The sequence below is a fragment of the Chelonia mydas genome, chromosome 7, assembly GCF_015237465.2.
Source record: "Chelonia mydas isolate rCheMyd1 chromosome 7, rCheMyd1.pri.v2, whole genome shotgun sequence".
Classification (NCBI taxonomy): Eukaryota; Metazoa; Chordata; order Testudines; family Cheloniidae; genus Chelonia; species Chelonia mydas.
The window spans coordinates 8,336,260-8,361,129 of NC_057853.1; the positions used below are offsets into that span (position 1 = coordinate 8,336,260).

Below are 24,870 nucleotides of genomic sequence, written 5' to 3' on the forward strand. Positions count from 1 at the left end.
AGAGAGCAGCTTCTCCCTTTGGATCTGGGCTGAGGAGAAGCTGTGAGAAGTTGTTGAGATGCTGGGCTTGAAGACACATGACCAGGGTGAAAACTACACCCCAGCTGGCAAGTTGTTAGTGCTGAGCCCTAGCCCACAGACCCACAGCTAGGAAGCTGGAGACTCTCGGTTGTGCAGCAGACCGGCATTTCACTTGCAGACAATTGAGGAAAGAACGAGTTTACCCCTGCTCTATCGCTCTCTAGCGTGACAGCTGTTACTGCCAGCTAGTACTGGGCAACCTAAGCTGGTCACAGTAAAAGTTGCCTTACTCCTTATTCCACCAGGACTGCCTTTGCCGGATTGAGAGAGTGCAGGGTTGAACTGCTCGCCCAGGGCGCCACCACAAGAGAGGATGCAGGATTATAAGCATAAGGGAGAGCGTGCACTCAAGGATGGGGTGAATCTGGTAGAATTGCTAAGAGTGTGGGTTAGGTTTATGTTGCAACTTGCAGTTGAAAGCTGCGGTCCTTAGCTGAACTATTCCATGAATCTCTTGCATTTTCAATTGTTACTGGTATTGTTAGGATAATTTTTAAATAAAACTGTGTTGGTTTCATTTTGGGTGTTTATTGCCACCATAAGAGCCACTATTTATGTGTTTGTTCCTGGAAGCATCCAAGGTACACCCACCAGGTGTACAATGCCTCTCCAGGTGGAGGCAGTGCTAACAATAAATATTCATAGGAGGAAGAGGATTACTGCAGAGGATACCCACCTAACTCCCCATCTCAGCTGGGACCTCCAAGATCTCCATTATCCTTAATGACGTAAGGCACCCAGACAACAGGAGAAAGTTGCCTGCTCCCAAGTAACCCGGGAAGGAAAGGAGAGTTACAAATGTATATATTAGCCCAGCATATACTGTTCAAAAGTAGTTAAGTGATTCATCAACTCATACTGTCAAAACTAATTAAAATTGGCTTGAATGTGAATGCTGTCATGTGGTCTAAAAATTGGCTGATGGCTCATAACCGAAAGTAACAGTAAATGGTCAAATATTGAATTGAGGCAAAGTGTCCCGTGGGGCAAAACAGGGATCTGTGCTAGGGCTGCTCTAACATCGGTATTCATAATATAAAAACCAGGACAAACGGACCTCACATTGCCCCAAGTGGGAGAGGTAGGAGGAGAGGCAGATGGAGGTCATGCCCCTGTCCCCTTCATTGCACCAGCTCTGGGAGACAGCAGAGTGAACCATGGGGAGCACTCTGCTCAGTCATTGCTCTAAGGAGTGTGCTTCAGCTCCTCCCTTCCCAATGCTCCTGGTGTCCAGGAGGTACTGGGAAGAATGGATTCCACCAGTGCTGACAGAGCTCAGAGTGATCACGGATTACAAACCAGATACGAATTTGCAGTGCAATATGGTAGCAAAAAAGGCCAACCATGTTCTGAACTGAAGAACCAGAATTCCGGGATGCAGTTTTCTTGCTAAATGCTGTCAGAGAGCAGTGCAGCAATAGCCCCTCCTTTGATGGGCCTGTCGTGCCCATGCCTACATGATCACAGTCGATTCTGGGCATGTCGTTACTACAGAGAGATGGAGAAATAGAGCCGATTCAATAGAAAAGCGACAACTCGTTTGGGAGGGGGATGGATTGATGGACGAGGCAAGATTGAAAAGAGCTAAATAGCTACATCACAGCTGGGCTAAGCAATGATTAATGCCAGAAGCATTCGATGGATGCAAACACCCAGGAGGGTGAGGATTTCCGTCAGAGAGTTCAAGAGGGGCCCAACTAGACGAAATTAAGCTGAATACCAGGCAAAACTTGCTAAGTGCAAGATCGATCAGACTACGAAATAGCTTTCCCAGGGAAGCGATGGAAGCCCCATTGCTTGGGCACTGAAAAAGAGACTGCTCGAAACCTTTGTAAATACACTGTAGGTAATGAGCCTGCATTGGCTGGTGCTGCTGTTAAATAACAAGGCTGCTCGGCATGTGGGGCCAGTGCTGATTCTGGATGGACGCCTTACTGGTGGAGCTGCTCGCCCACCCACACAGCCCTCCATTTGGGGGTTGCATCACGTGAAAGAGCCTCTGAAGCCAGGCTTCCTCTTCCCTGGTGGGCAGGGGCTGGTGTGCCACTCTGGGATTTGGTGACGGGCAGAGCAGTGGCAGAGGCAGCAGGAGATGGAAGGGGGAATGAAGAAGCTGCTTCTGTCTTCTTCTCCTCCCCAGACTTCTCATACCCCGTAGGTTATGCTGTTTTCTTCCACCAACTCTAGAGGCTCTAATCGCTCTTTTCTGTCTGTCATGTTGTGCGCAGTGATTTGCATCAAGTGCTTCCACCTTCTGTTCTCCCAGAGGTCTTGTTTTGAAATTTCATCTCAGCCTGGCAAGATTCAAGCCCCGGACACTGTATATTTTTATGTATTTATTTATAAAAGCTGCTTCACAGCCTAAGTGCAGATCTGGGCACAAGGTACAATGACACGTGTAACATTTTCCACTGTCTCGCAGCGGGATCGTTGGAAGGGTCAGGACTGCACAGCAGAACCGACACACTTCACGCTGGGTTTGCAAAGCAAAGGAAATCCCCTAATTAGGGCTTGGATTTATTTGCAGCCTCTGGGGGCTCAGATTAACAGCCTCACAATCCAAAATCTCCAGCTGTATTGTGTCTTGCTTGCTTGATCTTAACCAATACCCAAACAACATCACACACGTTCTCACAAACTTTGTAGTTATCCGGCAGGCTATCTTGGCTCCTACCTCCCCAGCCAAGGATACCAATCTTTCCTTTCTAACTGACTAGCCAGGCTCACTTTTTAAGTCTCCTTAATTGGCTTGTTGGGAATCACTGGAGTTTCCCTACCTGGCCTGGCCAATTTGCTAACAAGGTTCAGCTGCCTCTCTTCAGCCCGACAGACTGGAGAGGGATTTATAAAGCTTGGCTAAGCTGATGGGCTTTTGAACTGCTGCGTTCAATTCCCTGCTCCTGGTTTCCAGTGTGGCCACTGGTGGATTGTACGTGCCCTGATGGGGGCACTGAAAATGCAGAATTCTCCTGCAATAGAAAAGTGGGCAGGTTCTCTGTCTCAAGTGGTTTCCTTCCTTCTTCCTCCTGAAGAGCTTGCAACCCCCATAACAAGGACCATATGCTAAAAATAACTAAATAATTATCCTATATATTTTGTTGTCTTACTTGCTGTGTGTATGTATTACTGAATCAGATTCATTGAAAGTAATGGGATTTATAACACTATTACAGTGCTGTTAGTTGCCTGTCTCTATGGTTAATCTTAGTTTTCTCAGAGCGTCTCTGTCTTTCATCGTGCCATGATTTGATTGCTTGAGTGTAGTAATATCAATCTCCAGTAGGCACTATTCTGCCACAATTAAGATTATTAGATGATGCTGTACATAGAAATGAACAAAAAAACATGACTTGATCCTAGAGTTTTTCTTAGTTACAGAATCATTACAAGAGTCTTCACCTCTTGTTCCTGGCAGTTGAAAGCACATTTAATCAGGGGCTAGTGTGATGAAATCCTGGCTCACAGGGCCCAGCATTTGTTACAGACCTATTTCATGATCCCTCTAAAGCTCTATATTATAACACTCACTCTAAAGTAAAACTACTGACCCATGGCACCGTATTGCTGTACATTAAAATACAGTGATAATTGCCCTCATTATGAAACCACCTCTTCATGGCAGCCAGCATACTTGGCTCCAAAAGGAAGAGGCTGGAGTTCACATGGGGATAAGGTCTACAGAGGGCGAGGACCAGGAATTCCAAAATAAAGTTGTCACAGGGTAGTCACTGGCCAGTTTAATCATGTCAGGAGATGTTTTCATGGTTGCTCCTACCTCACTCTCAGTGGAGAAACATTGTCAATCTGCTTCTACAATGTGCCTCTGAGAGGGGGTGTACTCCCCACACTGGCCCTGCAAGAGCTGAATTAGGCCAGGTGGGCCCAATCAGCCAATTTAGCTGTAAATGGGGGGGGATTTAGGCTATGTGTGGGGAGTTTATTAAAGGAAGCTCACCTGTGAGGGAACAGACAGGGGTTTCTATAAAGCCAGGAGGCCAGCAACAGTGTAGGGGAGAAGCTAGCAGTTCCTCTCATTGAGGTAGGGGAGATGATGTATGGTAGGAAGGAGTCCAGCATCAGAGCAGCAAGACTGGTGTAGACACAGACCTTAACTGCTCACTGCAGGGAGCTGGACTAGAGCCCAAAGTACAGGGTGAGCCCAGGTTCCCCTCCCAGCCACTGCAGAGTGGCATTGCCTGGGCAGTGATCAGGAAGACTGCTCGGGAGTGACCTAGTCAGAGCAGCAGGTGTGGGAACTGTCTGATGCTGCTGGTGGAGAAAGAATTTGAGAGACTCCCCCAGGAAGAGGGAAATCACTGTGTGACCTGGCTGGAAGGCTGAGTCACAAAGCAGCCATACTGTGACTCTGTGAGTGGGAGACGAGCAGCATGCGGGGAAAGAAGAATGGGGATGCTGAAATGGGTGGAGCTGTTTGCCGGAAGGAGGTGCCACCTAGTGGTGAGTAGAGCGCATTGTGACAGCCTCCCTGCAAAACATTACCAAGTGAGAGGAGCATGAGGGCAAATCATAAATGGCAGACTTAAGATTTCCAAGCACATTCAGAAGCTGGGAAACAAGATTGGCTGAATCCCAAGGCTCTATGTTTGTCCTCTTCCCCCACTTGGTCCCCCAATTCAGCACTGCTGCCAAGGAAGCTGCTAATCTAGCCCAAATCCAAGTGATTTCAGCAGCGAAATAGACTGAAAACTCTTAACAAAGAATAATTACTCATCTCTATATCCATGCCGGGACAATCTGGAATTCCTGGTCTGGTACATGGAAGAGATGACTTTTGAAATTACAGTGCAGGAGGGGAAAAAACATCTTCTCTTCCACTGCAGTCACAGCTATGGAGTTCAGTAACCATTCAAATGTATTTTCTTCCTGATGGGTTGAAGAGGGCTTGGACTGCAATAAAACTGCTTTGCCTGATTCCTATTTTTTCCCTGTCTCGCATATGTCAGATGTAGAGCTGGTCAGAAAGGGTTGGGGGGTTGTTTTGTCCCTGCCCCCCTCCTGCCACCCCCAGAAAATGTTTACTTTTTGTCAGAAAATTAAAAACTTGTTTTGTTTTTAGCAGTTTTCAGACTGCCAGAAACTGAAAACTTTTTGGTGGAACATGAGAAGTTTTTGCATTTCAGGAGTTTTGGACTTCTGATGAAAATCAAGAGTTTTCAAGAAAGCAGATGCTTTGCATGAAAAGCGTTGTGTGGTCAAAACCACAATTATTCAGTGGAAAAAAAAATGTTGATGGAAAACTTTCACTCCATTTTAGGCACATGTGATGTGAAAGAGGTTGCGTAGTTCAAGAAACTTTCTTCTAGTAAACTACATTCTGGAACTAGCCACAGCATTGAGCAGTAAAAGCATACCTCAGCATTTATTACTTACTTATTACATCAGTGGGGTTGCACCAGTACAACTGGCCACAAACGCTGGCTCTTTATATAGATACTATATGTAGTGTAAAAGTTTGCTGACATCTGTGCTTGTTGCATTTTATTGCTCACTTGTAGACTCCCATAGGTATATTAGTAGAGAACCAGTCAGTTGGGTAATCGTGGGAATTAAAGAAAGATGTAAAGTTTCAAAGTAGCTGACACTTAGTCATTACACCAAGCTGCCGTGCTTGACTGAGCTAATGTTAATTTCGATATCCCATTTTTGTCTAGCTGATGAGTTTAAAAGATGTTTGCTGCAATTCTTTGGAAATTTGCAACTGTAGTCAGAGTATCCTCAAGGTCCTCAAGAAATCAATTCTGAAGCACTTAGAGGAGAGGAAAGTGATCAGGAACAGTCAGCATGGATTCACCAAGGGCAAGTCATGCCTGACTAATCTAATTGCCTTTTATGATGAGATAACTGGCTCTGTGGATGAGGGAAAAGCAGTGGACGTGTTGTTCCTTGACTTTAGCAAAGCTTTTGACACGGTCTCCCACAGTATTCTTGCCAGCAAGTTAAAGAAGTATTGGCTGGATGAATGGACTATACGGTGGATAGAAAGCTGGCTAGATTGTCGGGCTCAACGGGTAGTAATCAATGGCTCCATGTCTAGTTGGCAGCCAGTATCAAGTGGAGTGCCCCTAGGGTCGGTCCTTGGGCCGGTTTTGTTCAATATCTTTATTAATGAACTGGAGGATGGTGTGGACTGCATCCTCAGCAAGTTTGCAGATGACACTAAACTGGGAGGAGAGGTATATACGCTGGAGGGTAGGGATAGGATGCAGAGGGACCTAGACAAATTAGAGGATTGGGCCAAAAGAAATCCGATGAGGTTCAACAAGGACAAGTGCAGAGTCCTGCACTTAGGACAGAAGAATCCCATGCACCGCTACAGACTAGGGACCGAATGGCTAGGCAGCAGTTCTGCAGAAAAGGACCTAGGGGTTACAGTGGACGAGAAGCTGGACATGAGTCAACAGTGTGCCCTTGTTGCCAAGAAGGCCAATGGCATTTTGGGATGTATAAGTAGGGGCATTGCCAGCAGATCGAGGGATGTGATCGTTCCCCTCTATTTGACACTGGTGAGGCCTCATCTGGAGTACTATGCCCAGTTTTGGGCCCCACAGTACAAGAAGGATGTGGAAAAATTGGAAAACGTCCAGCGGAGGGCAACAAAAATGATTAGAACACATGACTTATGAAGAGAGGCTGAGGGAACTGGGATTGTTTAGTCTGTGGAAGAGAAGAATGAGGGGGGATTTGATAGCTGCTTTCAACTACCTGAAAGGAGGTTCCAAAGAGGATGGATCTAGACTGTTCTCAATGGTAGCAGATGACAGAATGATGAGTAATGGTCTCAAGTTGCAGTGGGGGAGGTTTAGGTTGGCTATTAGGAAAAACTTTTTCACTAGGAGGGTGGTGAAACACTGGAATGTGTTACCTAGGGAGGTGGTGGAATCTCCTTCCTTAGAAGTTTTTAAGGTCAGGCTTGACAAAGCCCTGTCTGGGATGATTTAGTTGGGGATTGGTCCTGCTTTGAGCAGGGGGTTGGACTAGATGACCTCCTGAGGTCCCTTCCAACCCTGATATTCTATGATTCCATGATTGTATTGATTGCCGTGCAAAGTGGACAGATGTGAGCTGTGTTTTAGAGGAGTTGTGGCTTAGCTATTCTTTTATGTAAACTGTTCAATGCCATCAGTCGTAAAAATGTATTCTCTTTTCTGCATTTCACCTGTGAAATCATGTAATCAACAGGCTCAATCTATGGGGAGACACCTTCTTTACCGTTGCAGAATGTATCACTCTCCAGGCTAGTAAAGAGCAGAGTCCAGATTTGCCAAGCGTACATTTGTTTGAATAACTTCAAGATGGGTTTTGGTTTTTTACCTGCCACCTGATTTTTCAGACCTTGTGAGACAAGCAGGGTTTTATATGTTTAGGACTTGAATGAGTGACCTCCAAGGAAAAACTGCATTATGTGGTATAGGTGGCATTCTGCAATATGGTAGTTCCTAGGTGTGTATAGCACTTTCCTTTGTCAATGTGTGATCATGTTCCCCAACAGTGACTAGCATTCAGTTACTTTAGTTGTTTGAGGTCTCAATAGATGATCACAGTGGACCCTTCTGGATTTATAATCTATGAATGAAATGCATTTTGGGACTGACAAAGGTGGTGATGGTGATTAATGCCAGATACATCTAATGATGAGAGGTTCACATGTAAGTTGCTTCACTGCATGGTAGCTGCTAACATGAATACTAGCCAAGCTATTCTTTCATGGGCCGGATGCAAAATCGGTGGGAATCTCTTAATTGACACTAACAGTCTTTGGATGAGGATCTGTGTGCTGTAGATTTCTGTCCATAGAGAACTATGGTATAAAGTTATTTTCGCACCTGCTTCATGTTGGTATTAAATCACTCTTCCAGTGGCAAATAATTTTTTGTCTAGTCTTGTTAGATTTCAGTGAATGTTAAGGAGAAAGTTGATAGGACTGGCTAGAGAGCCATAATATATGCAGATACTACGTATGTTTCCTTTTGCAGGCCATAAATGCTATGGAAGTCACACGAGTAGTCCGGAAAATAAGCCTTGTTTTAAACAGATGGTTACAAGACCTTGAGTTTCCTTATTCAACTCTTAAAAGGCTAATAAATTCATTGTCAGGTCATGAAGCAGCTCAGGTAGGTGTCTTTTCAGACCAGCATTCCCCCTTCCACCCCAAGCCCAAATGTGAACTTTGAACCAGTTTGCATACAGTTTCTCTCCGTCAGGAGGAAAATACTGACAACCTTCACACAGTTAAAAACCACATGGCAAAAATAACATGAACAGTGAGCTGAACTCCCTTTTCTGTCTTTTAAAATGATGGCTCAGTTCACAGTGAGGCGTGAAAGGCCTGGATCGAGAGCACAGACTTGCACTGAACTGGAGACTGTAAAGTGAAATAGGCAAAATTCTCCATATGTATATTTGTTGGTTTGTGTAAAAACTCCTGCTTGAGCACAGCTGCACAGACTAGCATGCCAGCACTCTGAAGAAGAGGCCTAAGTTCAACTTTGTTTAACGATTCAAAAGCTGCCTTCAGATCAATGTATGCCTTACAGCATGGCTTGCAAAAATCGTTTTGCAGCTAATATCCTCAAGGACAAGATACGGTTTGATTTGGCTCTTCCTGGAGTTATTCTTGATTGGTTCAGAAAGCAATATTTTAAAGATGAGGGGTTGAGCTTTATGTTTAAAGCTCAAATAATCACAACATAAGACAGCCACAGACACCCTCTTTCTTTTTTATATGGTCTCAGCTCTTCTACTTTATGCCAGATTGGAAATTGTTTTAATGAGAACTTGGCTGTTTTCTGGAATGTCTTAAGTAGCTGGGTGGTTTTTTTTTTTGGTTTTTTTTTTTTTTTTCAGTTTACCCAATTATGTAGTAGTCAGATTTCAAATACTATCCAAAATTGCATAGGAAAGTGCTGTTTACGATGATCTAGCTGCTTAGTTCTCATTGGTTGAGGTTTATAATGGGGACGGAGGTTTTGACTTTGTTTTAGATGCTGATTGACGCAGAACATGGGAAACAAACGTTTGTGCTACATTGGTTTAAAGTGGTGAGCAGGCTTCTGGCACATGTCCCACAGGTGCGATGATAAGACTTCTGTGCAAAGTTCTCACGCAGTGCTTTGAAAATATATCCCCTGACATGCAAATTTGCAAGCCACCATTTTTAAGTGAAGGAACCTAATACACCTAATTCCTATTACTTTATTCAGTCAGTGGTGCTTTATTATTGCTGTTGCTATTATTACTATTTTGGAAGAAAAATCTTCTCTCTCGTTTTGAAGAGCAGTTTTTTCCCCTCCCTTCATCATGACTAAACTGTGGCTATTACCATGGCCAAAGCAGAGATCAGATGCATGTTATGAATTATTGATATAGAAGTACTTGCTAAAAGAACTCTCCATAGAAAGTGTTAATCACAAAGGTCTTTGCCCAAAGGATCCTGTAAGGACTAGCTACTGCAATAGGAGGGTTGGTGAGATGAAGTCTCCTTCCAGGCAAAAGAAAGCACTTGCTTAGAAGCTAGGTTCAGTGGGTGATGGTTACAGTTGAACCTGTCTGAGTTCCATCATGTAGCAGAGCAGCTGGATATCAAAAGGGTCAGTGCCCAAGGCCCCCTGAACCAACTCATACTCAGTATGGAGAATGCTGAGACTGCTTTTCCCTGCTGAGAATGCAGGGATCAGTGTATTGAGAGCAGGACAGAGACGCCAAAGTCAGAGGCAGCTTTGGCTAGAAGATTGGAACGCCACTGCCTTAGCTGGGGGTAGTTTTTCTGTTGGTTTTGCTATCAAGCTAGGAAGAGCATGTCTTGTGGATAAAACCAGGCTAGGAGAAAATACTTACCTGAGTTCGTGTGCACAAGCAAAGAGCCCATAAAAGAGTTATTCCATTTCCTGCAGCAGCACTGGTCTCTGCTGCTGGGCTCACCGCCTTGCTTGCCTCAGCCAGCAGGGAAGATTACATACAGATGAGAATATAGAAGGAAATCAGGATTGGGCACAGCTGGGCAAAACCACTTCTCTCTAGTTGCCCTTGGCTCAAACCCTGGAGCTAAATAAGTGTCTCACTTGGAGTCAACAGAGTCTTAAAATCTATCCAGCATGTATTATTGATCATCAACATATTAAGTAAAAAACAACTGGTTGGCTTGCATTTTTCAGTTTTGCTGATTAAGTTTTGTCACTTAAGCAGCCTCTGAAAAGTCACTCCAGATGACTTAAATTAGAGATCACCTCAGATTAGCCTGGTCAGCCAAAACTTGCGATGCTCAACACAGATTTTCTGCTTATTTCTCATCTATAAAATAGGATTGCTTCAAGTCATGCGGCAGTGAGTCAAAGCTGGAGTTATTCGATGCTAAAAAGACTGCTGGTTAATTTGTCGTCTTCCTATCTTATTTAGCATTTATATTAGGGTAATGACTAGAAGACTATCAGGATGGGGTTTTATTGTTAGGTGCTGTACAAACATAGTCAATTACAGTCCCTCCCCGAAAGGGTTTATGGTCTAAAAGACTCTACATAACATATGGAGTAGACAAACAAGTTGAAGGAGAGGAAGACCAGAAACCACAAAGAGACTTAAGTGTTGCAATGCTGAGCACTGCACCACCTAACTTCTATGTGTCTTGAAATCACTGCGATCCACAAAGCCTGAGTCAGGCACCTAGGCTCCCTGTACAATGCCTGGGGAGAGAGGCACCTAAGAATGGGAGCCACAAAAGCCAGCAGGCTGAGTGAGGAGCTGCCTAAACTGGACAATGGAAGATGCTCAGAAGAGTGTCTGAAGCCCCGCCCCCTCATAGAGTTAGGCACCGCCCTGAAGCCCAGACTTAGGTGCCTATCTCTACTTATGCTCCACAGCCAGGAATCCCTCCCCTGGAGTCATGCAGCTTAGGTACCTAACCTGTTTTTGGCAAGAAATGGAAGTGGTGTTTCCCTTATGATTTTTTTAGCCTAGTGGTTAGAGCATTCACCTAGGATGTGGGAGGCCTGAATTCTGTTCTCCACTCTTCCTAATGGTGGTGGGAGGATTTGAACAAAGATCTCCCACCTTTCAAGAGAAAGGTCATAACCACTGAAGGAGGCGCACATCAGAATATCCTCAATCTCGCTGGTTGAAGCTGTTCAGTTAGGATAAATAACTAAATAGTCATTGGCATGGGGGACTGGAACTCAAGTGTCCCTGTCCCAGGTGAGTGCCCTAATGCCCAGATAATAGTCAGTTTCACTCCCTCTGTATGGCCCAATGAGTATTTAAGTAGTTATACCAATTATACCAATGGAACAGCTTCAACAGGAGAAATCAGAATGCCCAGTGGGTAGGGCATTCACCCGAGAGATGGGAGACCTTGTTCAATTTTTTTCTCCCCATCAGGCAGAGGAGGGAATTGAACCCAGGTGTACCACATCCCAGGTGAGTACTCTGGCCACTGGGATAAAAGCTATAAGGGAGGCTCCCCCTCCTTCTGGATTTTGAATGGGGGCCTGATGTGATAGGCATCTTCTAAGCACACCTGCCAGATTGGGTGCTGCAGGAGAGATAGTTGGTGGCGGGGTGACAGCTCTCTTCCCCTGGTTTGAGGATTGTGCTGGAGCTTACTTAGGCAGGAGCAAGCCATCTGGATGCGTGGAGTGAGGCATTGTGTGCATGCCCAGAGTCAGAAACATACCCTAGGGAACTTTCACACAACAAATGTAGGCACTGAGTGAATTTAGGCACCTATGGAGTTAGGAGGCAGCTGAGCCAGAGAGTTGTGAATCGCAGCTGGACCTAAATCTGGGATTTAGATGCTTAAATCCCTTTGGGGATCTAGACCAAAATCCTGTTTTTGTGTAGGCCAGAATATACCCTACAATGGCACAAATCTGCATTACTTTTCCATCTCTATATTCTCTAATGTGCCTTTCAGTATGATTTTTGAAGCAGTTAGTACTTAAAGGGTATAGCTATCATCAGAGAAGTGACGGTTTGAAAATGCTGCCTTCTTCCTTCAGCAGATTCCCTCCCTGTATCTGCTCAGAAGCATAGCTGCTTATTTTAGTGACATCTACCTTAATTACTTTTTACTCTGTTCGCATCGCATCTCAAGCACCACCCTGAGAGAGTAGCTGGATTCAATTCTTGTTCCTGTGCCATCAAATGAATTTAATTAAGCTCCAATTACAGCACCTCAGGTGTGGCAGGATGAACCAGAAGAAGCGCAGCTTGCAGCAGGTGTGAGCTTGCAGCAGGGTTGGGGTTTAGAGCCCCAGCAGTGAAGCAAAACATCTTTTGACTTGAAAATGCAGCAGAGTTGATATGGGAGTCACTGAAGACTTGCAGTGCAATTTTTACAGTCACTGTTCACTCCAGCTGCACTTCATTTACTGAAAAAAGGATGCCAGTTAGTCATTACAGGGTGCTTTTATCAGTTCAAGAGGGTTGGAAGATACTGTTTAAATAAAACCCAATAGTTTGACATAAAAAACTTTATAAAAACATTGAAATCTTTCATCATTGACCTTTGCAATGCTAATATTGGGCTGGTAGCTGTAATTGTTTCAGTCTTTAAGATGATCAATAATGTAGTTTCTCACAACTCACTCTCTCAATACCATTGATCATTGAAACAACCCTAGCTGACAGTCATGCCATGTATGTTACTGTTGTAGTAACATATTAGCATGAGTTCTGAATGATCAGGAAGCTTTGGAATCAAAGGACAAAATTCTTCACTGAATTACACCCTATGTGATCCCACTGAATTCAGCAAGGTTACATGGGCTGTAAGTCAGTGAAAAATTTGGCCCTGAGAGTGCATTGCTCTTTGTTCAGAAGAGACATTAAGTGATCACAGAAACATCATGTTATCCGCAGTCTACTGTATTTACAACATAACATATATAATTAAAATCATACAGTTCTTCCAGAAGAGAAGAGGTGTAATAGAAGTGGATATTAAATAGCAAAACCGGTACAGTTGAAATGCATTTACTTATAAAATTGCTTCAAGACAGGTTCTTTTAGGGCTAAATGTCACCTGAGACAGCACAAACCCAATGGGCAACTCTTGGTTTTAATTTCTCTTCATAGATTCATAGATACTAAGGTCAGAAGGGACCATTATGATCATCTAGTCTGACCTCCTGCACAACGCAGGCCACAGAATTTCACCCACCCATTCCTGCGAAAAACCTCTCACCTATGTCTGAGCTATTGAAGTCCTCAAATTGTGGTTTAAAGACTTCAAGGAGCAGAGAATCCTCCAGCAAGTGACCCGTGCCTCATGCTACAGAGGAAGGCGAAAAACCTCCATGGCCTCTTCCAATCTGCCCTGGAGGAAAATTCCTTCCAGACCCCAAATATGGCGATCAGCTAAACCCTGAGCAAATGGGCAAGATTCACCAGTCAGATACTACAGAAAATTCTTTCCTGGGTAACTCAGATCCCACCCCATCTAATATCCCATCACAGGCCATTGGGCCTATTTACCATGAATATTTAACTACCAAAACCATGTTATCCCATCATATCATCTCCTCCATAAACTTATTGAGTTTAATCTTAAAGCCAGATAGATCTTTTGCCCCCACTGCTTCCCTTGGAAGGCTATTCCAAAACTTCACTCCTCTGATGTTTAGAAACCTTCGTCTAATTTCAAGTCTAAACTTCCTGGTGGCCAGTTTATATCCATTTGTTCTTGTGTCCACATTGGTACTGAGCTTAAATAATTCCTCTCCCTCTCCGGTATTTATCCCTCTGATATAGTTTTAGGGAGCAATTATATCTCCCCTCAACCTTCTCTTAGTTAGGCTAAACAAGCCAAGCTCCTTGAGTCTCCTTTCATAAGACAAGTTTTCCATTCCTCAGATCATCCTAGTAGCCCCTCTCTGTACCTGTTCCAGTTTGAATTCATCCTTCTTAAACATGGGAAACCAGAACTGCACACAGTATTCCAGGTGAGGTCTCACCAGTGCCTTGTATAACGGTACTAAAACCTCCTTATCCCTACTGGAAATACCTCTCCTGATGCATCCCAAGACCGCATTAGCTTTTTTCACAGCCATATCACATTGGCGGCTCATAGTCATCCTGTGATCAACCAATACTCCAAGGTCCTTCTCCTCCTCCGTTACTTCCAATTGATGCGTCCCCAGTTTATATCTAAAATTCTTGTTATTAATCCCTAAATGCATGACCTTACACTTCTCACTATTAAATTTCATCCTATTACTATAACTCCAGTTTACAAGGTCATCCAGATCCTCCTGCAGGGTATCCCTTTCCTTCTCTAAATTGACAATACCTCCCAGCTTTGTATCATCCACAAACTTTATTAGCACACTCCCACTTTTTGTGCCGAGGTCAGTAATAAAAAGATTAAATAAGATTGGTCCCAAAACCGATCCTTGAGGAACTCCACTGGTAACCTCCCTCCAGCCTGACAGTTCACCTTTCAGTAGGACCTGTTGTAGTCTCCCCTTTAACCAATGCCTTATCCACCTTTCAATTTTTGTATTGATCCCCATCTTTTCCAATTTAACTAATAATTCCCCATGTGGCTTGGTAGCAAACGCCTTACTGAAATCTAGGTAAATTAGATCCACTGCGTTTCCTTTGTCTAAAAAATCTGTTACTTTCTCAAAAAAGGAGATCAGGTTGGTTTGGCACGATCTACCTTTTGTAAAACCATGTTGTATTTTGTCCCATTTACCATTGACTTCAATGTCCTCAACTACCTTCTCCTTCAAAATTTTTTCCAAGACCTTGCATACTACAGATGTCAAACTAACAAGCCTATAGTTACCCAGATCACTTTTTTTCCCTTTCTTAAAAATAGGAACTATGTTAGCAATTTTCTAATCATACAGTACAATCCCAGAGTTTACAGATTCATTAAAAATTCTTGCTAATGGGCTTGCAATTTCATGTGCCAATTCCTTTAATCTTCTTGGATGAAGATTATCTTTTTTTTAACCTATGATTGTTACAAATAATGCCTAAAATGACTATAGCTGTAAGACTGGTGGAGGGAGGTTTATTCTCTTCCGCAGTTTGTTTTCTTTGTGCATTTGACACTTTATAAATAGTCAGTTTCACTGTTTCCCCTCCATGTTCATCCCAGGAGGCCTACTGAACTCATGTTTATTAAATAGCTGTCTGGAGAATCAGGCCCTTAGTTTCTTGTTTTGGTTGTATGGATCTTCCAGGTAGAAAAACATTCTAAAAACAGGTTTCAGAGTAACAGCCGTGTTAGTCTGTATTCGCAAAAAGAAAAGGAGTACTTGTGGCACCTTAGAGACTAACCAATTTATTTGAGCATAAGCTTTCGTGAGCTACAGCTCACTTCATCACTGATTTTGATTGTAGAGCCACTGAAGGACTCAGACTTGCTGTGAGATTGTCACTGCAGGCAATGGGACCGCTCACATGAATAAAGTCTAAACGTGTGTATTTGCAGGAACAGGGCACTAGTTTCCATAGTCTGTACTGCCCAGTGGGGTCCAAACTTACATTATATGACAATAGAATTTTTTGGCTAAATACCTGTTTTGGCCCAAATTTTCAAACGTTTTTAGGTTTGCTCATCACTCCCTTTTGGTTTGCAAATTAACCTAACTCATGAATATTCTGAAGTGGAATATGAATGCAGGGAAGTGCATTATATGTGCCACATACAGTTGTTCAAGACCCTGTGACCTCTTCTGGGGAGTTGGCAGGGGGAAGGAGGTTCATGTGCACAGAAATAAAATTCCTACATTAACTTTATTTTTAAATGTAACTTTTCCATCATGACTGATGATGAAACAAGCTACATGAGAGATTTCTCTATAGATAGGCATGCATGATCTTATTTTCTGCATGCATTTTTCAAAAGCTTGGTTCATGCCAAAGCCATGTACATGTTACTGAGTGACCCAGAGGATGGTAAAACAGATGTCCTACAAACCCCCCTGGCTTTTTACTTTTTTCTTTACCTCTGGTCACAACTTTAAAAATACGCATGCACTAATCATGGACACAAGGAGCCAAGGGCAGATTTTTCTATTTCCACCCAGCCCAACTGACTTCAGTGGGAAACTGTACAATGAGAGCTGAGGGCAGAATTTTGCCCTTCAGTTTAAATTTTCAGTTTGAGAAACAAAACAGCTGAGTTAAAATAAATTAGAAACCAGAAAGAGATTCTCCTTCTATGAACTGATCACTTGAAAACAGCCTAATACATTTTTCATATTTTCCTTGGTTCGCATCTTGCATACCACCTTCTTACAGCCTTCTGAATCAGAAATGCTCCTAACAGCAGCGAAACTGTCAAAACCTGAACTGTTGGGTAACTGCACAAATTAGGGCATTGTTATATGCTTGTTAGATGAAGCTAGGATTTCATTCATCATCTGATAACTCTGAAAACCTAATCAAATGGCTTTGTACTAAGTGCTTGTGGTGCCTCTGACCTTTTTGCACTCCCCCTTCAGCCTTAGGTAGGTGAACTGCATTTTGGGCAGAACTCGCAGTGCATGTAAATCACAGTAAGTGGCAAAAATGACTTTTTCTTGATTTGACAGAGAGCATTAAGTACTGTGTCTTTGTTCCTTACACTACTGAATATAAGAATTGGCTAACTATACATACTGTGAAAGCTATCGTATCACGCTGTTAAAACCTAAGGAGTTTTTTATTGGACTTTCATGCTAAATAACTGTAAAAGTACCTCCTGGTGTTTTTATACAAATTTTAAATGTTTTAAAAATGCGTCCAGAAAAAAAATTACTTCAATAGCACAATTTCCTAGCGTGGGGTCTCATGCTAGGTAAACTTTCAATTATGGCTATTTGTCCCTCCCCCCCCGCCCCCCCAAAGAAAGGCTGTTGCATAAGATGCAATTATAGCTGTTTATTCAGTTTGAATAAAAGATTTCTTGAGGCCTTCAGCCCATGCAGTCTTGATCTTTAGCATTTAGGCTTGCTAAGGAATTCCTACAAACTATTCCTCTGAAACTCCCTCAATGATGCTGTTTACTTCCATGAAAGTTGGCTTAATGATATCCATAGAACTCAAAAACAGGCTACATTAAACATCAGATCCTATCATTTTTTAACATGAATTCCCTGCCACTTACCCCCACATGAGCTTTAGCAGGAGCTGTGCTTATGGTGATCAGCATTTTATACATACCATAGATGGGAAGGTGCGGAGAGAGTTAAACATGTCAGACCCTGAAGTTATTTTTAACCTGTGTATATTGCGGCTAGGGTTAAGAAGTGCACGGCAGTCAGTTTAAGCAGAAATACGACAGCTGCCTTAACTACTTAGTCACGAGTGCTCCTCAAAAATAATTTTAAAAAAATTATATGATCTAGAGATCACATTCTGTTTCACCCATTTCTTTGTGCTGGGAGTTTGGCTGTTCCAATACAGAATAATCTGTAACTGTCTATGATAACTTCTAGAGTCATCGAAGAAGAAAATATTATCCTTTAGGTGAAGGGTGCCTGCCCTGGAATATGTTGTAAGCACATGCTACCTACTCTTCTCTCCAAGTGTGCAATTGAAAGTAGTTTATGGCAAACAGCACCAGTCCGAACATTGCCACAGGCACAAAGAGAACATTTGTTATTTAAGCCTGTGCACCGAGATACAGCTACCTTGGGGCATGAATTTCTATTAGTCAGTGAAAAATGGCCTGGACAGGGAGAAAATCAAGGTAGACAAAATGCACTTGTAGAGAATGCAACATTTTGTTGTCCACGCTCGCTGAAAGTAACAGGCTATACAATTACTGCAGTGTGAGAGTAAAATTCACCCCTGCAACAGAGCCAGGAATGGCCAATGTGGTACTTAAGGCTCCAAAATGGGTCTTAAGTGATACTTAAGTGGTGCATAGATGGCACTATTTGTTTGTTTAACCTATTTCAGTCCTTGTTTGTAATCTAGTCAATTTCTCTCCCTCAGTTTTCCCCTGTAACTATTTCTACATTAATATTGACGCTAAAAGAATCTCTTGCATCCTACTTGAAGCATTAATAATTTTAAACATAAAAGTCTTCCTCAGTCCAATACACTTAGATGGACACACACAATGTTACTCAGTAATGAGATATTTAGTCTGGGTTATAATACTTAGATGATACTGTGAATTTAGAAATGAGTTGCCTGGCAGTCCATACTGTATATCTAAGAAATTTTTTGTCATTCCAAACAATAACAATCTATTCTAGGCATTACTAGCTCTTTAAGGCATAACTTTTGTGATCATTGGCAGTGACGGGACTACCATACTCTGAAGGATCAAAGTATTGTTTTAGATTATATCCAGACAGCAGTTCTGAGACAAACTGCAAACGATCTGTTACAGATGTTGACAGAAGTGAATAGTATTTTGTAACCAATGTAGAATTAAAAATAAAATCGGTACTACAGCCCTTGAAAACACACAAACCTGGCAAATATTTCTCTCTGCTTTCCTGTTTATTCGTAATTTATAAATGGCAAAATGTCTCTTATCTGCCCTTTCTCAAGGGCAGTTCCCTGGTGCCATAATAATTGAAAATTAAGAATTTACAGTGTCATGATTAAATTCTACCCTTTGTACTCTTGTAGACTGCAGCTGCATATTAATGACATCCCACTCAGATCATGAGTGGCAAGGAGTATTTTGAATACTAACTGCTACAAGATAACATAACAAGCTTTGACAGCTCCCTAATTACCAGACTACCCAGTAGTTAAAAACTCTTTAATACAGTAGCAATCACTTCTTTGCACATAAGTCAAAAGGTATAACTAATTTGCTCTTTAATTGGTATCTATATTGCTGGGTTTTTTTTAAAAAGGGCACATACTTCTCCAATACACTAAATTATTAATGTGTAACCTGTGATCTGAATGTGGGAAATAATTAGAATGGTAGAACATTGTAACACTTTCACCAGGTAACTTTTATCCTTAGGTTTGATCACTACTCGCCTAATTCTACACCCTTTGTTCCCATTGAGTAGTATTATGCAACTAATCTCACACGGACAGATTCTCTGCTGCCTTGCACTGTATGTCATCTCTAGCGAGGGGGCGTAGCCTCCCTCCAAGACTGACTGGGAGGGACGGCCATACACTCCTACACATCAATCACTCCAGAGCAAGGTGGAGGTAAAAGGCTTCCAAATCAGAATGTTGGTAGGATTTTTCACGTACTCTGTATCAGTGCATATGGCTGAACCACAAGGTATTGGAAAATTAAGACTCAAAGTAGGGGTTGAAGAATCACAAACCAAACCAAGACTAAGGTTATGCCTGTATCACACCTGATGATTTCAGCTCGAGTAGACAGACCCACATGTAATGTTTTGGGGATCACCCAGATCAGTAGTGGGGTTCTGTCCCCACCTGCCCTGTAGCCCTGGTTGCCTTAATGTTACACTGCTCTAGGTCAAAGACCTGACACCAGAAGCCAGCCTACAAGCATTAGGATCTCACCCTGGCTTCCATCAGCCTACTTACTCCTTGCAGGGTGACCTCAGCAGCCCTTCTGGTTCCAAGTTTTCCCAAATCCATCTACCCCAAGTTCTTAACTACTAGACCCTTGGACTTTTCCCCTCTGGTTCATCACCCCGAAAGAGTGAAACTTTCTTCCCAGGTTATCAGTTCACTTTGGAACACACATACTCCAGACAGTGTGCACAGCAGAGACCCGCTTGGGGCCAAAATAAACCAAGTTTACTTAGTAGAAAAACCATAGATTCGAAGGTGAAAGAGTAAGGGAAAGCAAATGCTGAAAATCAACATAAAGATGCAACTTCAGGCTTTACACTGCTGTATTCGCTAAATTCCCTTTTTTCTAATACAAGTTACCTATTGCCTCTGAACAGTTGCCCAGTGTGTGCCCTCTGTCACAGAGAGGGTTGAATGGACAAGACCCCACCTAGATGCTGGCCCTCCATTTCTGGATAAAATCCTCAGGCCCAAGCCTCTTTAAGTTTGTTCTCCCCTTCTTTCCCCCCTTTTTCCGAACAAGATGACTTATGGTCATTCAGAGCAGGAGAATCCCTCCTTTGTCAGTTTTCCAAGGTTGAGGTTTAATTTTCAGTTTTGATGTCTTTCCTTTAACTTAAATGGTCCACCATTGTCTCCTCCTGACTGGACAATGGGGGTGTATTTTAAGATAGTTGTGTGTAAACAACTAGCCTGGGAGCAACACATACCTTCATGCGTACGTTCATCCGTAACCATAACCTGTATCCATATCTCCAAATAACCATCAAGTTCAGATATTAAAAAGACTTGACTTGATGTATTTTTGTACACACTAACATTGTCTACTACTAGCTGATTTAATTGCTTGTTCTTTGGGATTCAGGCCTCCCACCTCCCCCATTCTCCCCTTGGGGTATCTGGACCCTCAATGTCATGCCAACGTAGGGTCCTAGAGCAGTGAATCCACAGCAGCACCTTACATACCTTTAAAAATCTGTCTTTAGCTGCCTGTGCTGATAGAGAAAATGCATGCAGTACACTTATTGGAATATTGTCACATCTAAAACATGTCACCCAGTACATGCGGTTCTTTTAATGTGTAACGATTGAATTGAAACCAGGTGCATGCTTTTCAGTGTGACACCTAGATCTATGCACACTTGTGATACTTACAGATTTGATTTATGGGAGTGCAAAAACATTTCTAAAATGTCTTGACTGGTGAATACTATTTTTCATGCTTTAGTCTCTCTCAAAAATGGCAGAGCAGAATTTTAGCCAGCTTGCCAACAAAATTTTCCTCTGAGAAGAGGACAGGCTAACGGAAAGCTTAGCCAGGAAAAGCCAGCCCCATCAAGGAAAGAGGCATGAGCAAAATGAAAGTGGCTTCAGAGAGCCACTTATTGATAAGGATTGAAACTTTTTTATCACATGGTTTTCTTAGTGTGGGAGTTCCCAGTTATGCTTTTTGGAAGCAGGGACTGTCTTGTTTCCTGTTTGTACAGCAGCTAGCACAATGAGTCCTGGGCCTTGACTAGGGCTCCAAGGCACTGTGATAATACAGACAATAATAGTGGCATCCATAGTGCGTCATGAGCTGGTTTATTTCTCAAGGCTGCATATGTGAGAAAAGGAAGTAACCAGTAAAAGGGTGACAAGGTGAGTGAGCTCTTTTATTGGACCAGCCTCTGTTGGGCAGAGAGACAAGATTTCGAGCTTACACGGGGCTGTTAATGGATTTACTTCTCCTCAAGGAAGAGGAAGCAGTTGAGGATATGAACATGATGATGTAGAAGACTATGTACCATCACCAGCAGAACCGTTCGACTTACCAATTGTGTTTGCACAGTGTCTGAGGAGAAACAGAACGACTCCTTGCAGTCCTTTAAGGCATGACCAGTGTTGGGAAAAGGTTTTCAGACTAATAGTTTATTTGCCACAAAACGCAGTTGCAGGTTGGCTGAAACTGTTTGAATTCAGTGAATAATCTTGATCAAAACAAAAATGTGGGGGACCCAAAACATTTCATGCTTGGTTCAAAATGGCATTTCTTTTTTAAATTTAGTTGGGTGTTTTACAATCTACAATGTGCATGATAATCAAGGTGGGCCATTTCCAGCACAAATCCAGGTTTTCTCACCCCCCACCCCCATACACACACACACAAACTCACTCTCCTGCTGGTAATAGCTCATCCAAAGTGACCACCCTCCCTACAATCAAGGTGGGCCATTTCCAGCACAAATCCAGGTTTTCTCACCCCCCCCCCCCCGCGCACACACACAAACTCACTGTCCTGCTGGTAATAGCTCATCCAAACTGACCACTCTCCTTACAATGTGCACAGCAATCAAGGTGGGCCATTTCCAGCATAAATCCAAGTTTAACCAGAACATTGGGGGGGGGGGTAGGAAAAAACAAGGGGAAATAGGCTACCTTGCATAATGACTTAGCCACTCCCAGTCTCTATTTAAGCCTAAATTAATAGTATCCAATTTGCAAATGAATTCCAATTCAGCAGTTTCTCGCTGGAGTCTGGATTTGAAGTTTTTTTTTGTTGTAAGATAGCGACCTTCATGTCTGTAATTGCGTGACCAGAGAGATTGAAGTGTTCTCCGACTGGTTTATGAATGTTATAATTCTTGACATCTGATTTGTGTCCATTTATTCTTTTACGTAGAGACTGTCCAGTTTGACCAATGAACATGGCAGAGGGGCATTGCTGGCACATGATGGCCCACCTTGATTGTAGGGAGGGTGGTCACTTTGGATGAGCTATTACCAGCAGGAGAGTGAGTTTGTGTGTGTATGGGGGTGGGGGGGTGAGAAAACCTGGATTTGTGCTGGAAATGGCCCACCTTGATTATCATGCACATTGTAGGGAGAGTGGTCACTTTGGATAAGCTATTACCAGCAGGAGAGTGAGTTTGTGTGTGTGGTTTTTGGAAAAAAAAAAAAGGAGGGGGGGGTGAGAAAACCTGGATTTGTGCTGGAAATGGCCCAACTTGGTTATCATACACATTGTAAAGAGAGTGGTTGCTTTGGATGGGCTATTACCAGCAGGAGAGTGAATTTGTGGGGGGGGGGGGGGACGGCGGAGGGTGAGAACCTGGATTTGTGCTGGAAATGGCCCAACTTGATTATCATACACATTGTAAGGAGAGTGATCACTTTAGATAAGCTATTACCAGCAGGAGAGTGGGGTGGGAGGAGGTATTGTTTCATGGTCTCTGTGTATATAATGTCTTCTGCAGTTTCCACAGTATGCATCCGATGAAGTGAGCTGTAGCTCACGAAAGCTTATGCTCAAATAAATTGGTTAGTCTCTTAGGTGCCACAAGTACTCCTTTTCTTTTTTCTGAAAATATATATGTATATATATATTTTTACTTTTCAGTTCAGCCACCAATTATTCACTCATCCCTAATATGTGCTCCTTTCTGCCATTCTACAAACTTCTGCCCACAAAGAGAAGCCCAGCTTGGTTCATGGATGATTTCAAACATCTTTCCAAGGGTAAACCAAGAGACTATATATAGGCCAGGCATAGTCAACAGCACAGAGGGGGAAACAGACAATCAGTCAATAAACTGGCATATACACGGTGTTGTGAGAAGACAGCATTTATAACTATAGCACTCCATAACCGCAACAGTTAGCTAAATCTCCATCGCAAATGTATGTTACATAGTGGATCAATTTGGGAAATGGTACACCAGGATTTAGTGCTTATTCTCAAACTACAGCACACGGGCGCAGGGACGTTATTGCTGAATTCAAGAACACATTGACCATTATGTATTGCTTACAATGAGAGCCATTATGGCGACTGAACTGTTTACAGAATGGACTAACGGTAACCATGATGACTTATAAATCAAAGGAATCTGTCTGTGCACTCTGAGGTAGGCTATGTTCATGACGGATACTCCACTATTTCACTGTATACGTTGTACATCTTAATTCAAAGATGACACCCTCTATATCCTCCAGTAGTTGTATATAGTACGTGCAATTATTTACATTGAGTACTGCTTGATAGGCAAATATCTGGCTTAATTGCCCCTCTGGAGCAACAGTTGGCATAAAGGCTGAAGCTGTGGTCATAAATGGACATAGAGTTAAATTAGAATAATTCTTATAGAGCTTTACACATAGAATGCGATGGGTAATGGGGGAGCTCCCAGCAGGTGTGGAGCTGGAACGGGTTTCCTGACAATCCTACCTCCTTCTGCTATGCTGAGCACACTCAGGATAAAGTAGGGAATCTAGCCTTCTGCAACATGTGCTAGTATTTTCCAGACACAGCTTCTGATAGAAATCTATTCTTCGTTCAGTTTCTCTCCTGTATTAAGTGAGCTTCTTTGTAGCATTACTTTTTATATCCTGTGATCATGGTAATTCTGTTTTGCATGAGTCTTTCATTGTCATCTAACATTTTAGCAACATTTTGTCTCATTGTGTGGAAACTTGATATCTCCTCTGCCATCAAAAACTAATATAGTTATGTTATGACAATATGGAAGCTACCTCTAAGTTCTGTTGTTACTTGTTACTGTTGTTCAGCATAGAAAAAATTACTTATAGTTATTGCAAGTAGTCAAAATCGGACGTCAGCCAGCCAGGAAGATTACATAAGCGATAGATACATTTTAAGATTATCTATGCAAAGTACATGGTTAAATAAACCACTTATTGTGGAGTTCTTAATTTATTGATCTGCATCAAAAAATCAACACACACACAATACAATGAACAAAAGAATGAAAGTTATGCTATTTCTTGTTGAAGACCTGTGTATGCTTTCTAACTGCCTGCCACATGCACCCAAGCTTAAACTCTAATAATTGATAATATATATGTATATACACACACACGTACACTTGTTAGCTTAAACAAATGATGCACTGTATAATTTCTAGAATCGCCGAATCAATAAAAGGGGAATGTTCAAGTGAACAGTTTATAGAATGAATACCTTATTCTCATTAACTTCTTATAGGGAAAAGAAGTGCTTCTCTCTCTGTGTATATTTCCCCTCCCCATCTCAGGTGGTAGACTCTAGCTTACAAGTAATTACCATTAAACTGAACTGAGTTACTTTAAAACAATAGCAGAACCTGTACCATCAGTTTATTTCTTATTTATGTTCTTCTGTCTGGGCTGGTTTCATTATTGGTGGGCCAGATCCTCAGCTGGCATAAGTCACCATAGTTGTGTTGAAGTAAATTTATACAAGCTGAGGATCAAGCCCATTATAAATATCTTCTGTTATGATTCACAAAAGGCCAAATTCTTGAACTGGCCCCATAGAAGTCAATGAGA

The 24,870-nt window shown here is 42.5% G+C and overlaps 1 protein-coding gene across 2 annotated transcripts in view; it reads left to right on the forward strand.

The window, feature by feature from the left end:
• Positions 1–24,870, forward strand: part of TAFA1 (TAFA chemokine like family member 1) — a 354,937-nt gene that overhangs the window by 173,607 nt on the left and 156,460 nt on the right. The window contains exon 1 of one of the 2 annotated variants that reach the window (XM_043551799.1): positions 4,050–4,539. The exons of the other annotated variant lie outside the window; for it this stretch is intronic. Coding sequence (XP_043407734.1) covers positions 4,470–4,539 — 70 coding nt within the window. The 5' untranslated portion in view covers positions 4,050–4,469. Of the gene's footprint in view, positions 1–4,049; positions 4,540–24,870 lie in introns of those variants that run through there. 2 annotated transcript variants of the gene reach the window in all.